The 13,798-nt window shown below is 38.9% G+C and overlaps 1 protein-coding gene across 1 annotated transcript in view; it reads right to left on the bottom strand.

Moving 5' to 3' along the window:
• GLS (glutaminase) overlaps window positions 1-13,798 on the bottom strand; it is an 811,930-nt gene that overhangs the window by 18,401 nt on the left and 779,731 nt on the right. Inside the window, exon 17 of the mRNA XM_086955380.1 lies at window positions 12,100-12,163. Coding sequence (XP_086811506.1) covers window positions 12,100-12,163 — 64 coding nt within the window. The remainder of the gene's footprint in view (window positions 1-12,099; window positions 12,164-13,798) is intronic.

Genomic DNA, 13,798 nt, shown 5'->3' with positions numbered 1-13,798 from the left:
GAATGGATTTAATGTGAAAAAGACTTGTGTGATACTCCTTTGATGGGTGCTAATTCCTAAAATTTGTTTTTTGTATTTTGGGCATTGGCTCAATAGGGAGTAAATAGGGTTGTACTCCCTGGTTTTGTGCACCATCTCTGTATTATTTAGCCACTTATATTAATAGGTGCAGTTCTCTTGCCTCGACCCTTTGGTATTATTCTTTGATAATCATTATGACATTCGGCAAGTCAGCAGCTATGTGGCACAAGAGGAGAGCTCATATTTTCCGTCACTAAATCTATCGCTCAGTGAGAGATGTACAAGGAGTATTACCAGTTAGTTGCATGTTATGTTAATTGGATCTTAGTGCAACGACTTGACCCTGAAGGGACATCTCAGCGCTCTGACATGCAGGAGTTTAGAGATGCAACTAGCTAAAAACAACAACGTTTTAAGATGTTTTTTAAAACCAAAAAAAACTGGGACATGCACAAATAAATAGAGGGGGCTTATTTCAGTGGTCCGGGGCAAGATAGGAAAATGCCAGGCCACCAAATTCTTTCAAGTACGAATGTGCTGAGGATGTAGCCAGAGTTAACTTTTAGATCTTAAGTTCCCATCAGGAAGGTATGGAGTAAGTTTGTACTGAAGGTATTTTGGACCTAAGTATGATAGAGATTTGTAAGTGAGGCAGAGGCTTTTGAACAGTGCTCCTTTTTTTAACCGGAGGGGGGGGAGGGGGTTGGACCAATGGAGGGCTATAAGCGTGGTAGCTGGCGGTGTCCGTAGAGGCAAGTTGTTGACCATGGGGGCGGCGGTGTGCCAGATGTCCAGTGAATGGGTCAGTGTGAGAGAGGTGCATGGAACAGAATGGTTTAGTTTAAGGATCCATAGCTACCAAGTGAGCCCAGGCCATGTGTGACACTGAGGCAGTTCTTGCAGTGTAGGCTTTTAGAAAAACTAAAGTTTCTGAATGCAAACAGAGGTATGCTAAAAAAATCAGGAAGTCAGGGCTGTCACAAGTCCAGACTTGTGCCAGCCCTGCTGGGTGGCACAATTGAAGAACAGTGTAAAACAGACTGATTGGACATGATCATGCTGAAGTAGCAAGTTGTGGGAAGCAGCTATCCTAATAGCTTACAGTCACTGTGTCATTCTTTGAAGTGGTGTAGAATATGCAGGCTGAGTACAGGTATGAGTGAACAACTTCATTCTGTCCCGGATTAAAAGGTGCAATCTGCCTGGGCTCGGTAAGCATATTTGCCTTCTACTTTGAGAATAGACCAGACGTGTCACTTGTGACAGCGGGTGCGATACAAAGGCCATGCACGCCCTGGCTGTTACACAGGCAGCACCCTGTGAACTGCTAGGCTGAGCAGTGGTCATTTTACGACAAGGTACCACTCCACCTCTATGAAAGTTAACCGCTTATGATGGAGTAATATAGCTGCCTAAAATAAAAATGGTGATATGTTAAATGATTCTAACGTCATTTGTTCCCACACACAAAAATAGTAAATTGCAGTCACTGTTAACTCGCAGAGTATACATTTGCACACACATTCTGGGAAACTGAGAGAATTTGGAACATGTTTGGAGCTCTCTATTTTAGAATGCTGCAATCAGTCTTCCAGAAGAGAACTAATACATTTCCACGTTTAACAAAAGTAAAGAAAACAAATGAATAAACATTCTAACTCTTACGGAACATAACAAACCAATTCCAAAATGGCCAAAGCACACGTACAAGGTATGAGATGAAGGCAAGGCTGAGTTTTCTTTGCCTTCTGTGACACCGTTAGCACACCACTTGCTCAAGGGGTGTGCAATTTAATAAAATATCTACTTGTCCATGGGGCAGGTTGCTTTAATAAATCTACTTGTCCTGTAACAAAATCCACTTGTAATGCAAAATCCACTTGTAATGCAGCGAAAAATTATGGAAGCAATCTCATTATATAAGAGTTCTGAAATAGCCTCTATGATTTTGCCAGGGCTTGTTCCATAGTAAGGTTTGAATACTAGCAATTCCCTTATGTTGCCATGTTTCCGCAGATCTACAAACTGGGGCTGAAAGCAATGGTAAGCAACAGTTTTAGGTTTGGAATGACCTTTTGAGTCTGTGCAAAACTAATTTGCATGCTTTAAGGGTTTTTACCAACTCTTCTCTAATGTTTTCCCATACTGGGAAAGGTTGGAAATTTACTCCTGAAAACGGCAGTCATAAAACTTCTTCCACAGTTGGGAAAAAAGTGAACAGGGAAGACTATAGTGCTGACATTAGAAGGCAATTGAGTGATACAGAATGTTACCTCAGACTGCACTCGAACCCTATTAAGGAGGCTAGTCATAGGATAAATTAAAGTTTATACTCCTGGAAGGAGCAGGGTCTGTTAGATGATAAGGAATTCAAGTACCTTAAAGTCACCAATCCAGCAGCAGCATTTATTTATGTGCTGCCAAAAATTCATAAATCTTTGCAGAACCCACCAGGAAGACCAATAGTCAAGAGTATAGGGAGCCTCACAGAACACTTGTCGGAATTTGCTGATTTATTTTCTAAACCGCTGGTAGTGAATCTGCCGGCCTATGTCAGTGACACAATGAACATCCTAAATAAATTACAGGATTTGTATTGGGAAGAAGGCTTAAGTTTTGTAACTTTTGATGTGGTTGGACTATATACGTGCATCAGCAATGCAAAAGGTGAACAGGCTCTGCATCATTACTTAGGCCAGAGAAGTGCCAGTTTACAAGAAAACTCTAAAATGATTATTGAAATGAGCTCTATAATTCTAAGAAATAATTTTTTCATCTTTGAAGGGGAATGGTTTCAACAAATAAGGGGCACGGCGATGGGATCCAGGTTTGCTCCCTCTTATGCCAATCTATTTATGGGTTGGTACGGAAGGGAGCACGCCTGGAGTAGAAGAGCAGGCAAATGGATAGACTAGATTCTTTTCTGGGGACGTTTTATTGATGATGTCTTAGTTATATGGAAGGGTTCGGATGAAGAAATACGAGAATACCATCAGTTTTCGAATAATAATGATTTCAATGTGAGGCTCACTATAACTCATAACACATCCAGAATAGAATATCTAGATGTAGAACTATTCATTGTAGGACATCAAATACACAGTAAACTATTTCGCAAAAAAAACGGCCACTAACTCAATCTTACGGGCAGACAGTGCCCACCCGGCGTCTGTAGTCAAAGGCATTCCATACGGGGAAATGATTCGCATTCTGCGAAAGTGCAATTTAGAAACGAATTTCGAGAATGAACTGGATTTACTGGAAACTAGACTAATTAATAGAGGCTATTCAAAAAAAAGATTGACCCAAGCTAGGCAAAAAATCAGACGAATCAAAAGAGACCACCTTGGTGCAAAAAATTCAAAAACAAAGTGAGGACAAGGTGGCATTCATCACCACGTATAGTGTGCACCATAATCAAATATATAAAATTCTGAACAAAAACTGGAACCTGTTAAAAGGGGTGCCGGGCCTTTTAGAGAGTGTCACAGAGAAACCTAAAATTGTGTACAGAAGAAGTCCAACATTAGGTGGTTTGATTATTAGAAATTGTTTAGAAGCAGTCAAATCATCAGGTACAGACTGGGTTAAACAACAACCGAAAGGTTTTTACACGTGTTGCAACTGTAATGTCTGTGATATAGGGATTAATCGTATCAAAGATTTCAGTTTTAACACAGCCAAAAAATATATTATCAGAGAATTTATCAATTGCAACAGCATTGGAGTGATCTATGCACTCCATCGCGAATGCTCTAAAATATACATAGGCAGCACTAAAAAAGCTTTAAAATTGAGGATTCAGGAGACGGGCCGTGATTAACAAAGATGAGAATTCACCATTATACCAACATATGAAGAATAGTCATGCTCGAAATAAGAGTTTTAGGTTTCATGGTTTACAAAGAGTAGTACCCCATAGCAGAGGAGGGGACTGGGAAAGACTGTTGAGACAGGAGGAGGTGAAGTGGATAAGCAGATGTAGATGCAGGGCCTCAATAGAAACAATGAATTTCATTATTTTTTGTAAGATATAGTTAGTGGAGTATTAACAAGCTAGACTGTAGTGATATATTTAAGGTTTCACTAACAATAGAAATGTCAAATTGAAGGTGGCGTCATGGACAAGGGGTAGCCGGACGGGTTTCATGGGTTCGGAGTGATAATGGAACTGGGCAGATTATCCTCACACGGTAGTATAATATTCGTGGCAAACACGAACAGTATAAGGGAATGAGGTAGTGGGAGAATTTAATCAAAAGATTTTTGTGTGGGAACAGCAAATATAATGAAATGCTTATTCACCTCACCGGACGGATGTGAGGGTGCAGACTGGGACATTTTAATATATGATGCAATGTGATTTATTCCAATATGCACCGGAATATCCGAGCGCATTTTACTAAGACTAAAAACAGAATTACAAGTCTACATAAGGGTATACAAAGTAGACAGATATTTTTTATTAGGCAGTGGTATTGTCGATCGGCAAATGAAAATACGGCTGGTCTTAATAGGATGAATAAATGACCTGCGAGAGTAAGTGGGAGTCTATCGGCTCTTGGACTAAAATTAACACATGACAGTAAGCTCATAAGAGGGAATATATTGGGAGAGTCTGAGCAGACCAACAGACAAACTTGAGGAAGTGAGTGAGTTGAAGGAATATTAGAATGAGAACAAAGAGTTTTTCATAGGTTCAGGAACAAATAGCCGTATTTTTAATTGGCACGTGGATTAAAATTAAGACATGATAACAGGCACACAAGTAGGAATATATTGTTTATGTCTTAACAGATTTCCAGGTAAACTTCAGTAAGTGAGCGAATTCAAGTAATTTCATAACGAGAATAAAGAGTTTGGACATGTCCATAAATAAGTAGCGTATTTTCATTTGGTCACCAATTCAACAGGCTTTTAATGGGGATTGTGGAAAGCCAAACATGTCGAGAGAGGTAGAAGCCTATTGGCTCTTGTAGTAAATAGGGAACAGTAATAGACCATGTAAAAATGACTTTGATTGGCCCGATGTAATGGCGGATCAGAAAGGAAACAGTAGCTTCGGAAGACGGAATATTAAGAGAAAGCTTATCATTGGTTAACATATATATCTAGCAACTAATCTAATTGGAGAATGGTCGTTCATAAGGCCAGGGAGAAGTCGAAGCTTATTGGCTCTTGTAGTAAATAGGGAACAGTGATAGGGCAGGTAAAAATGACTTTTGATTGGCCCGATGTAATGGTGGACCAGAAAGGAAACACTAGCTATGGAAGACGGAATATGAAGAGAAAGCTTATCATTGGTTAACATATACATCTAGCAACTAATCTAATTGGAGAATTGTCGTTCATAAGGCCAGGGAGAAGTCAAAGCCTATTGGATCTTGTAGTAAATAGGGAACAGTGATAGGCCAGGTAAAAATGACTTTTGATTGGCCCGATGAAATGGTGGACCAGAAAGGAAACAGTAGCTTTGGAAGACAGAATATTAAGAGAAAGCTTATCATTAGTTAACATATACATCTAGCAACTCATCTAATTGGAGAATTGTCGTTCATAAGGCCTGGGAGAAGTCGAAGCCTATTGGCTCTTGTAGTAAATAGGGAACAGTGATAGGCCAGGTAAAAATGACTTTTGATTGGCCCGATGAAATGGTGGACCAGAAAGGAAACAGTAGCTTTGGAAGACAGAATATTAAGAGAAAGCTTATCATTGGATAACACATACATCTAACAACTAATCTAATTGGAGAATTGTCGTTCATAAGGCCAGGGAGAAGTCGAAGCCTATTGGCCCTTGTAGTAAATAGGGAACAGTGATAGGTCAGGCAAAAATGACTTTTAATTGGCCCGATGTTCTGGTGGACCAGAAAGGAAACAGCAGCTTTGGAAGACGGAATATTAAGAGAAAGCTCATCATTGGTTAACACATACATCTAACAACTAATTTAATTGGAGAATTACCGTTCATAAGGTCAGGGCGCGGGAATACCTTCACCGCGGCAGGATTTATCGGGCCAGGCCGGAGAAGAAGGAAGCATTATAATAATAATACGGTGAGTGTGGAATAGACTTAGGCTTACAGGGTAAAGAAGTCTCTTTAAATAGAATGATAGGGTATTTCCGGAATTGCACATTTATTAGGATATTTATTTAGCCACTTCTCCTATAGAATAAGAATGGAGATAAAAACCGACCAAAGAAGTGAAAAGAAGAACATGGACCGGGACTAAGTTTAATAAATAGGTGAGATGGAGTTGCTTAAAGTAATTTTTGGAGTATGAACAGTGTTGCCTATTACAAAAGAGCAAAGAATAGGTGAGAGGAACTGGTTCATTTCACGAATATTAGGACAGATTAATCATTGAAAATTAACATATTTTTAGAGGTTATGATGAGAAACTCTGTGTAAAGAGACTTCATTAAGATAGGTGCACCATACAAGGATTATAAGGAAGGGAAAAATAATCTTTATTGACACGCCTTCCTTCATTATTATTTCTTGCTGAATCTTGTCACATAGAGATTATTACCAAAAGGTATTCTGCTCTACAATTTTTAATTTCGAAAGTAGAGAACATGAAAACGAAGGTGAGATTAATTTTGTTTAAATGTTGATCAGTAGGCTACATTGGTCAGACAACTTGGGCAATTATATGATTGATGTTTTATTGTTTTAGGTCTACAGATGTCTGTACACCAAACTTAGAATGAACCTATTGGCATCATAGGAATACTGAAAGTAATGTTACAGTGGATTAAGAACACAGTATTAGATATCAAATACTGGAGGTATGTGAACATGGATATTGAAAGGGATAAAAAAAATGTATGCTTTTGTCCTCTATCTTCATGATAAAGGTTTGGTTCATCTCTTTCTAGAATGGATACAGGCAGGTAGAATGAGAATGTGGGAATTTGCAGAAATATTGAACCTTTAAGGGGGGATCTTAAATGTTCAATGAATAAATTGTTGTGGATCGGTTTTCTTTGAACTTTGTCAATCTGGCAAGAAGACGGCAATTGGTTGATATATTTTGTCTTATTATTTATTTCAGCCCTGATGATGTCCGCATAGGACGAAACGCGTCGGCTGAAATGAATTTGTGAATGTGCTGGTCTAAAATTTATGTGGAAATGAACTGTGACCTTTAAAGTAAAAGAAGAAAAGGACTTGTTGAACAAGAACTTGTTGAAAAGAACTGTGATTTTGTGGAATTAAAGAAGAAGAACATTTATTTTGGAATAACAATTTTCTGCCTATGGACTGGTTATTGAAAAGATTCAAAATATTGCCATAATTTGTTTTCACAGATTGTTGGGTGTTCCTCTTGAGTGTAATTGTTTATTTCATTGCAAGGTGGCCTGAGGGCGGTGGACCACCAGGGTTGTAGCGCCTGTTCTCAAGTTGAAAGTTTATGAAGTGTTTAGAATAATTTACTTGTGCGCCCTAGTGCTAAGCCCTTACCGCTGAGTGATTCTGAATTGTATGTTGGGAAAAAAGTGGTTGGAGGGAAAGTGAACTTGTAAACAATCAGATTTTTCACATGAGCAAAGGTACACCTGTATATTTGCTCCTGCTAAAATGTAGTTCACAAATATTTTCTAGGTGTACTATTTCTTGTCCTACTAATGTAAAGTCTTGTGAATTCCAGAAAGCTATATTTTTGCATATCTGCTGTATGTCTGTAAGGACATGGGTGCACTTTTGAGACTTTATTTAATAATCGGGCCCCTAATTAGGTCTGGCGTTAACAATGAACTTTTGTGTTTATTAAAATTCTGTCTCCCTCTTGCTCTATCAGCTATTCTGTCTTTCACATGGGGCATATCAACACACAGTAGTTTTGTTCAGTACCAGAAACTACTGTGGCAATGTGTGCTTTTTGAGACCAAAACAATTTTTGCTTTTGCCAATGTTTGTTAGAATTGTGAGGGCCAGGCATCTCCCACACTAATAAGGTTTTACAAAAATTATGCCAAAACAAGTCACGTATTAACAAAACCAGTAGGCTGACAAACAATTTCAGATTTACTGGTGTTACCAATGCTTGTTCATTTTCTTTCCCATAATTTTAACAAAACTGGTTACACTGATTTTTCATTATGAATATTTTTGGGAAATACTAGCATACATCAACACATTTTACTATGAGATGTTGCAAAGAAATGGTACCTAAAATTTTACAGTAGTTTAGCGAACGTTTGCATTTTTTTGTGAACATTTTATTTTGAAAGCAAAGAATCCCTAACCGCTGAATTAAACAAGAGTGATCGACTGTGACGAAAGCTGTGGATAGATCCAACAAAGCAAGGGCTGCCCTGCTGCCCCTATCTAATGTGGATCTTATTTCCTCAGCAGCCACAATAAAAGCTGTCTCCGTACCGTGCCCACCGCGGAAACCAAACTGAGTCACATCTAGAAGATCATTTTATTCAATGAATTACATCAGCTGTAAATTAAAAGCTTTATCGACCAATTTGGCAGACAAAAGAAAGCCTCGATATTGGTGGATAGTTATTAGATAGTTATTCGTGTCATAAGGATCTAGGTTTGTTTTGTTTATGAGTGGCAGAACTGAGGCCTTTTTCCACTGTTTAGGGAATTTACCTGTGCAGAACACGGTGTTAAAGATTGTATTTAAATGTCCAGCAATGCTATCTGGGATAAGCTGGTTAGTAGTGGGTGAACAGGGATCAGATGAAGATCCTGTTTTAGTACTGAGAATCAGCTGACTGACTAGTTTGACGGTAAGGCTAGTGAATTCATTGAAGGAACTAAGACTATTGTTGGCTGATGGATCAATGTCCAAGGACAAGTCACTAACTCTACTAATGGCTCAAAAACCATCAAAAATGTTTTGAAATTTGAGCTGGGAAAAATTTGCCAAGGCATTAAAGAAGGCCTGGAAACCTCTAACTGAGTTAGCAACTGGGGCAGATGAAGACTAGTGACTGTGCGAAAAAGCCAATTAGTGGAGTTTTTAGCTCAGTCAATCTTTTTTGAGAAGCATTCACATTTTGCTTTCAAAATGAATATTTTATTTTTACCGATACTGTGTTTGTATTTTTATTTTTCTGCTATATCTCCGTGATCTTTCCTACCTGTGACAATGCTGTTTAAAAGTTCCTAGTTCTTCATTAAACCATGGAGCCGAAGGTTTAATCCTCTTAGGACATTTTAGTTTTAAAAGGGACAAGAATGTTAAAAGCCGACTGGACCCATTTTTCATAACCCTTGATGCAACATCGGGATATAAGGACGGAGCTAACTCCGATTCTGATAAGAAAGAATTTAAATCTGATGTTTGTAGTTTGTTCCAGGGACGAGATGTTTTTATACTACCAGAAATAGATGTTGGATTACTATTAGAGGGAACAGCTATCACAAAGATCACAGCTTTGTGATTAGACCAGGTAAGGTTAACAGCCTATACAAACTTTAAATTCAGATTGTTAGTGAAAACTCCATCAAGAGTATAACCCACAGAATGCATCAGCCCCTCAGTAATCTATAATAGTCCAAACCATGACAAGGTATCTATTAATTCATCTGTGTCTTTATCTCGAATACTTTCTAAGTGATAGTTAAAATCACTTAGAACCGTGAAATAATTTTCATGAGAGCATGATTCCAAAAGAAAATTAATATCTTGAGAGAAAGTGGATCTAGCCCCAGGTGGGCAGTATATCAATTTGCCACTGAAAAATTGAGTTTTTGTAAGTTCAATAATAAAAAGTAATACCTCACAATCTTTAAAAGTAGCAGGTGAGCAGGAGACTGAGAATGTATTTCTCAAAATTATTGCTAGCCCTCCTCTCTTGTGTTTCCTTCAATGCACGTATTGAAATACTTTGTAAAGTACATACAAGCTGTTTGACATTTAGACTGGCATCCCTTAGCCAGTGTGCTTTATGTATGTATCGATTTTACATTACAAGTTTGTGAAGTTCTTTTGCATCAAACAAGACAATATCTGTATAGGAGTCCCTAACAACACAGGCTGAATCTCAAGTGAGCTTAGTCAGATGCCAAAGATCCATGAGGCGCTCATCACATTAATTCCCTTGAGCATCCCTCAAAAAAAAAAAAGAAATTACAACAAAAGAAACCCAAATACATTTAGTTTACCGACAGAACGTTGTCCAACATTTCTCAATGTTAATTAGCATTGCCCAACGTGAAATAGTGATAAATGCAAGTCTCTAACAAGATGTAGCCCTAGGGACATTAAAGAATGCCTCAATAACCCCCTACTAAAGACGCTGAAAGAATATCTATAATATTTGGTGAACATTCACTCTAAATCAAGTCACCTGTTACAACGCAATAATGTAGAAAGTCAGGTAACCTGAAAATGTAATTTTGTGAAAAGTAACAAAATTATTCATGGCCAAAATTTTTGATTCAGACCAGATGAAGAGAGTCTACACTAGCTGCTGTCGGGAAGAAATATTTTCTTCCTTCAATGCAGACCAATTCAAGTCCTAATATTGCTCGATCTATAGTATAGTTAGCGTGCTAAACACAGGACCGCTGGACTACCTGCAAAAAAGGTCTGGAATCGCATGGACAGCCCTTCAGAGGATTTAATCATTCCTGTTCGACTACAGTCAAAAAGACAACCATGTGCAACGACCCTTAATGTAAAGCTATGTGCCATTGCTATTAAACTATTACATCGAGCCGCTGGCAGAAGGGATTGCGCAGAAGCAACTACATCTCCAATTGTATTCTGATGAGACTGAAATTCACCTTCAGCTCAGACATAACACAGTACATCAGAAGAAAATCAATAATTATTTAATACACTTCTTTTTCAAGTTAGAGAACTGTCTGTGCCTGAACAATTTTGTGAATGAGACTTGGATTAGACTATCCCTTTTCGATTTTCCAGGCGAATTTGGATTAGCCAAGAATTTAGGAGTTTTGTTTTCCAGGTCCTTTCTTTCATTGAGCAAATTACAGCAGCAGAAAAGAGCACTTCGCGATTATAAACTTGGGGAGATCTTCTTGGCACTGTAATCAGAACACAACATCAAAATCACAACTGCATGAATCCTACCAGACTACTGCAATACAATCAACGCGAGGACATACATACAGAAACTCGACAGGAACTAGAGTCAGATGGAGAGGCTTTTGTACAGATTATGAAGTTAGGCCACAACTCGCTATTAGTCAGAAATGCCATTCAAATTCAAATTAATGTGCTTGATCAACAAAACATCGACGAACAAAAGTAAAAATATCCACAAAAACTGGCCCCTGTTTGGCCCTGGCAGTAAGCTCAGATCAGAAAACACTATGGGGCACATTATCAAGGAATGGCTTTAAAATTATCGCCGCTTTAGCGGCAGGAAACTGCCGCTAAAACCGAGATAATGGGCTTGATAATATGCCCAAGAGAATTCCAATAGAAGCCTATGTTAACACCAGAACACGGGCCTCTATTGGAATTCTCCACGGCATATTATTAAGCCCATTCTCGCCGTTTTAGCGGCAGTTTCCTGCCGCTACGGCGGTGATAATTTTAAAGCCATTCCTTGATAATATGCCCCTCTGGGACATATTATCAAGACAGATGATAAAATTATCGCACTTTTAGTGGCGAAAATGGGCTTGATAATATGCTCTATGGAATTCCAATTGAAGCCCATGTTAGAAGTCCTTCACATTTAACATGGGCTTCAATTGGAATTCCATAGAGCATATTATCAAGCCCATTATCGCCGTTTTAGAGGCAGTTTTCTGCCTCTAAAACTGCGATAATTTTATCGCCTGTCATGATAATTTGCCCCTCTAAACCACTCTGAAATCTAATTCAGATTGTCCCCTAACCCCACCAAAAACAAAATATCGGAATTTACGAGAACGGAACGGTTTACATTTTAATGTTGAGAAAAATAAAACATAAAAAAACCAACCAAGATATCAGTGTGCAAATTGTGCTCACATATCAAAACCTCACAAATGGTGGTATACAAAGTTCTGAACATACTGTTAGTGAGAGGCTAGCACAAAATAACATACATTTACTGACCGAAGAATAGTAATTTGAGATGATCATTAACTTACCGGTCCTTAGGGAATGGGTTAACTTTGCAGGCTTCCAGTAGGAAACGGACCACCTCCACATGACCTATGGAATTATACAGTGTTAGTCATAAATAGTACGAAAGGTAGTTTGTAAGCCATTATTACACAGTGACTTGCAAATCCTACAGGAGAGATGTCTCCGGTGGTTTCTGGAACACGTTTTCTACATTTCCGCACGTCTGACCCTTCACACCTGTACCTGATATCTCCCTCTTTCTGGGATTGGCATTTCCCACTTTTTAATGCTTAAGTTTGGATAAGACTCCTCCATAAAATGCACGATTGAGTTAGTAAGAAACCTACTTGTTAAGTGGCATTCTGCTGCTATTGTGCTACAACATAACAAACTTGTGCTATAACAAACGATTAAAAAATACATCGCCAGCAGTGTGAGTGTGAATGAACAAGAGAGCAACTTTAACTAAAGCATGAGCACACAGGGATTCTGTTATGTTGTGATTCAAAAAGTTAAGAACACGATTAGGTCCCACTGGGTCACACCGGATTTGATCGCAAGCAGGACCTTGCGATCAAATCCGAGTTTTCTCACAATTACAGCTCTAATGGATGTTTGGCTTCTTGATTTTCGCCAGGTAAACCATAGCGAAATTCATGCTGACAAACATCTCAGCATCTCACCGCAAGAGGGAAAGCATATGGTATTACTGGAAGGTGTTTGCAGTAATATCATATACTCTGAGGGTGAAGTATCCTCAGAAATAATGGTGGGATTCTCAAAACTAAGGTTCAAAGTGGGATATTTACAAGAAACTGTTGAGCCTGGCATTAAGCCAAAATTGCTAATGCTGCGCTCCGACAGTTTCAAAACGCAGGGAGGCGCTGTAGTCACAAAAATGTGGTGCTCCCTTGCGTTTCTCCTAGTGATGGCGCTAAATTAAGCTGCCTACCACCAATGCAGGCATCCTTGCACCATAGTGCAAGGGTGCCTGCATTGCACAGAATGATTGTTTATGTGCAGGAATGTGTCCCTCCCTGTACATAAACGATAAACAAATCACTAATGGCGATTTGTAACTTCTATGTGTGCTGCAGAATGCAGCACACATAGAAGTTACAAATAGTAATTTTCTAATGATTGTTTATGTGCAGGAAGTGACACCTTCCTGCACATCCAATAATCTCCTTGATGCACCTGTTTACGACCAGGTTTTCCCTGGTCTTATTTTTGGCGCTGCCCCCATGTGTCCATGAGTAGCTGTTATCTACTCTTGGTAATTTCGGAGTAAATCCAGAGTACGTCACCGTTACTCAGAAGGAAATGTTTTTTGGCAGGGCTCAGTGCTTTTATTGTAAATAGATATGTAAATAGGGGGCAGTGTCAAAAAGCATGGGAGTTGCGGTGGAACGCCCACAGCATCACCCATTGCCTGCCCCTTTGCTGTAACGGACTGCTGCAATTACAGGGCATATTTACAAGGTTGCATCACAGGAACGTCATTTAAGAGTGACTTTCCTGAGGCACTACGCCCTTGTAAGCTTTAGATTTTAAAGTGAAAATCAACTCGCATACAACTCGTCCAGGTTTCTAAAGGTCGTGGGAGCGGGGGAGTCGTCATTCATCCCTTTTATTTAATATGCCTCTTGAACCATTGAACTAGTGACTTCAGCACTGAGAAACGATGATGTACTTTGATTTGTACACTGTATTCAAACTGAA

Source organism: Lissotriton vulgaris, chromosome 2_1, assembly GCF_964263255.1.
Source record: "Lissotriton vulgaris chromosome 2_1, aLisVul1.2, whole genome shotgun sequence".
In the NCBI taxonomy this organism is placed as follows: domain Eukaryota; kingdom Metazoa; phylum Chordata; class Amphibia; order Caudata; family Salamandridae; genus Lissotriton; species Lissotriton vulgaris.
Note: the sequence above shows the minus strand (reverse complement) of the source record. Positions and strands in the feature narration are given on the sequence as shown.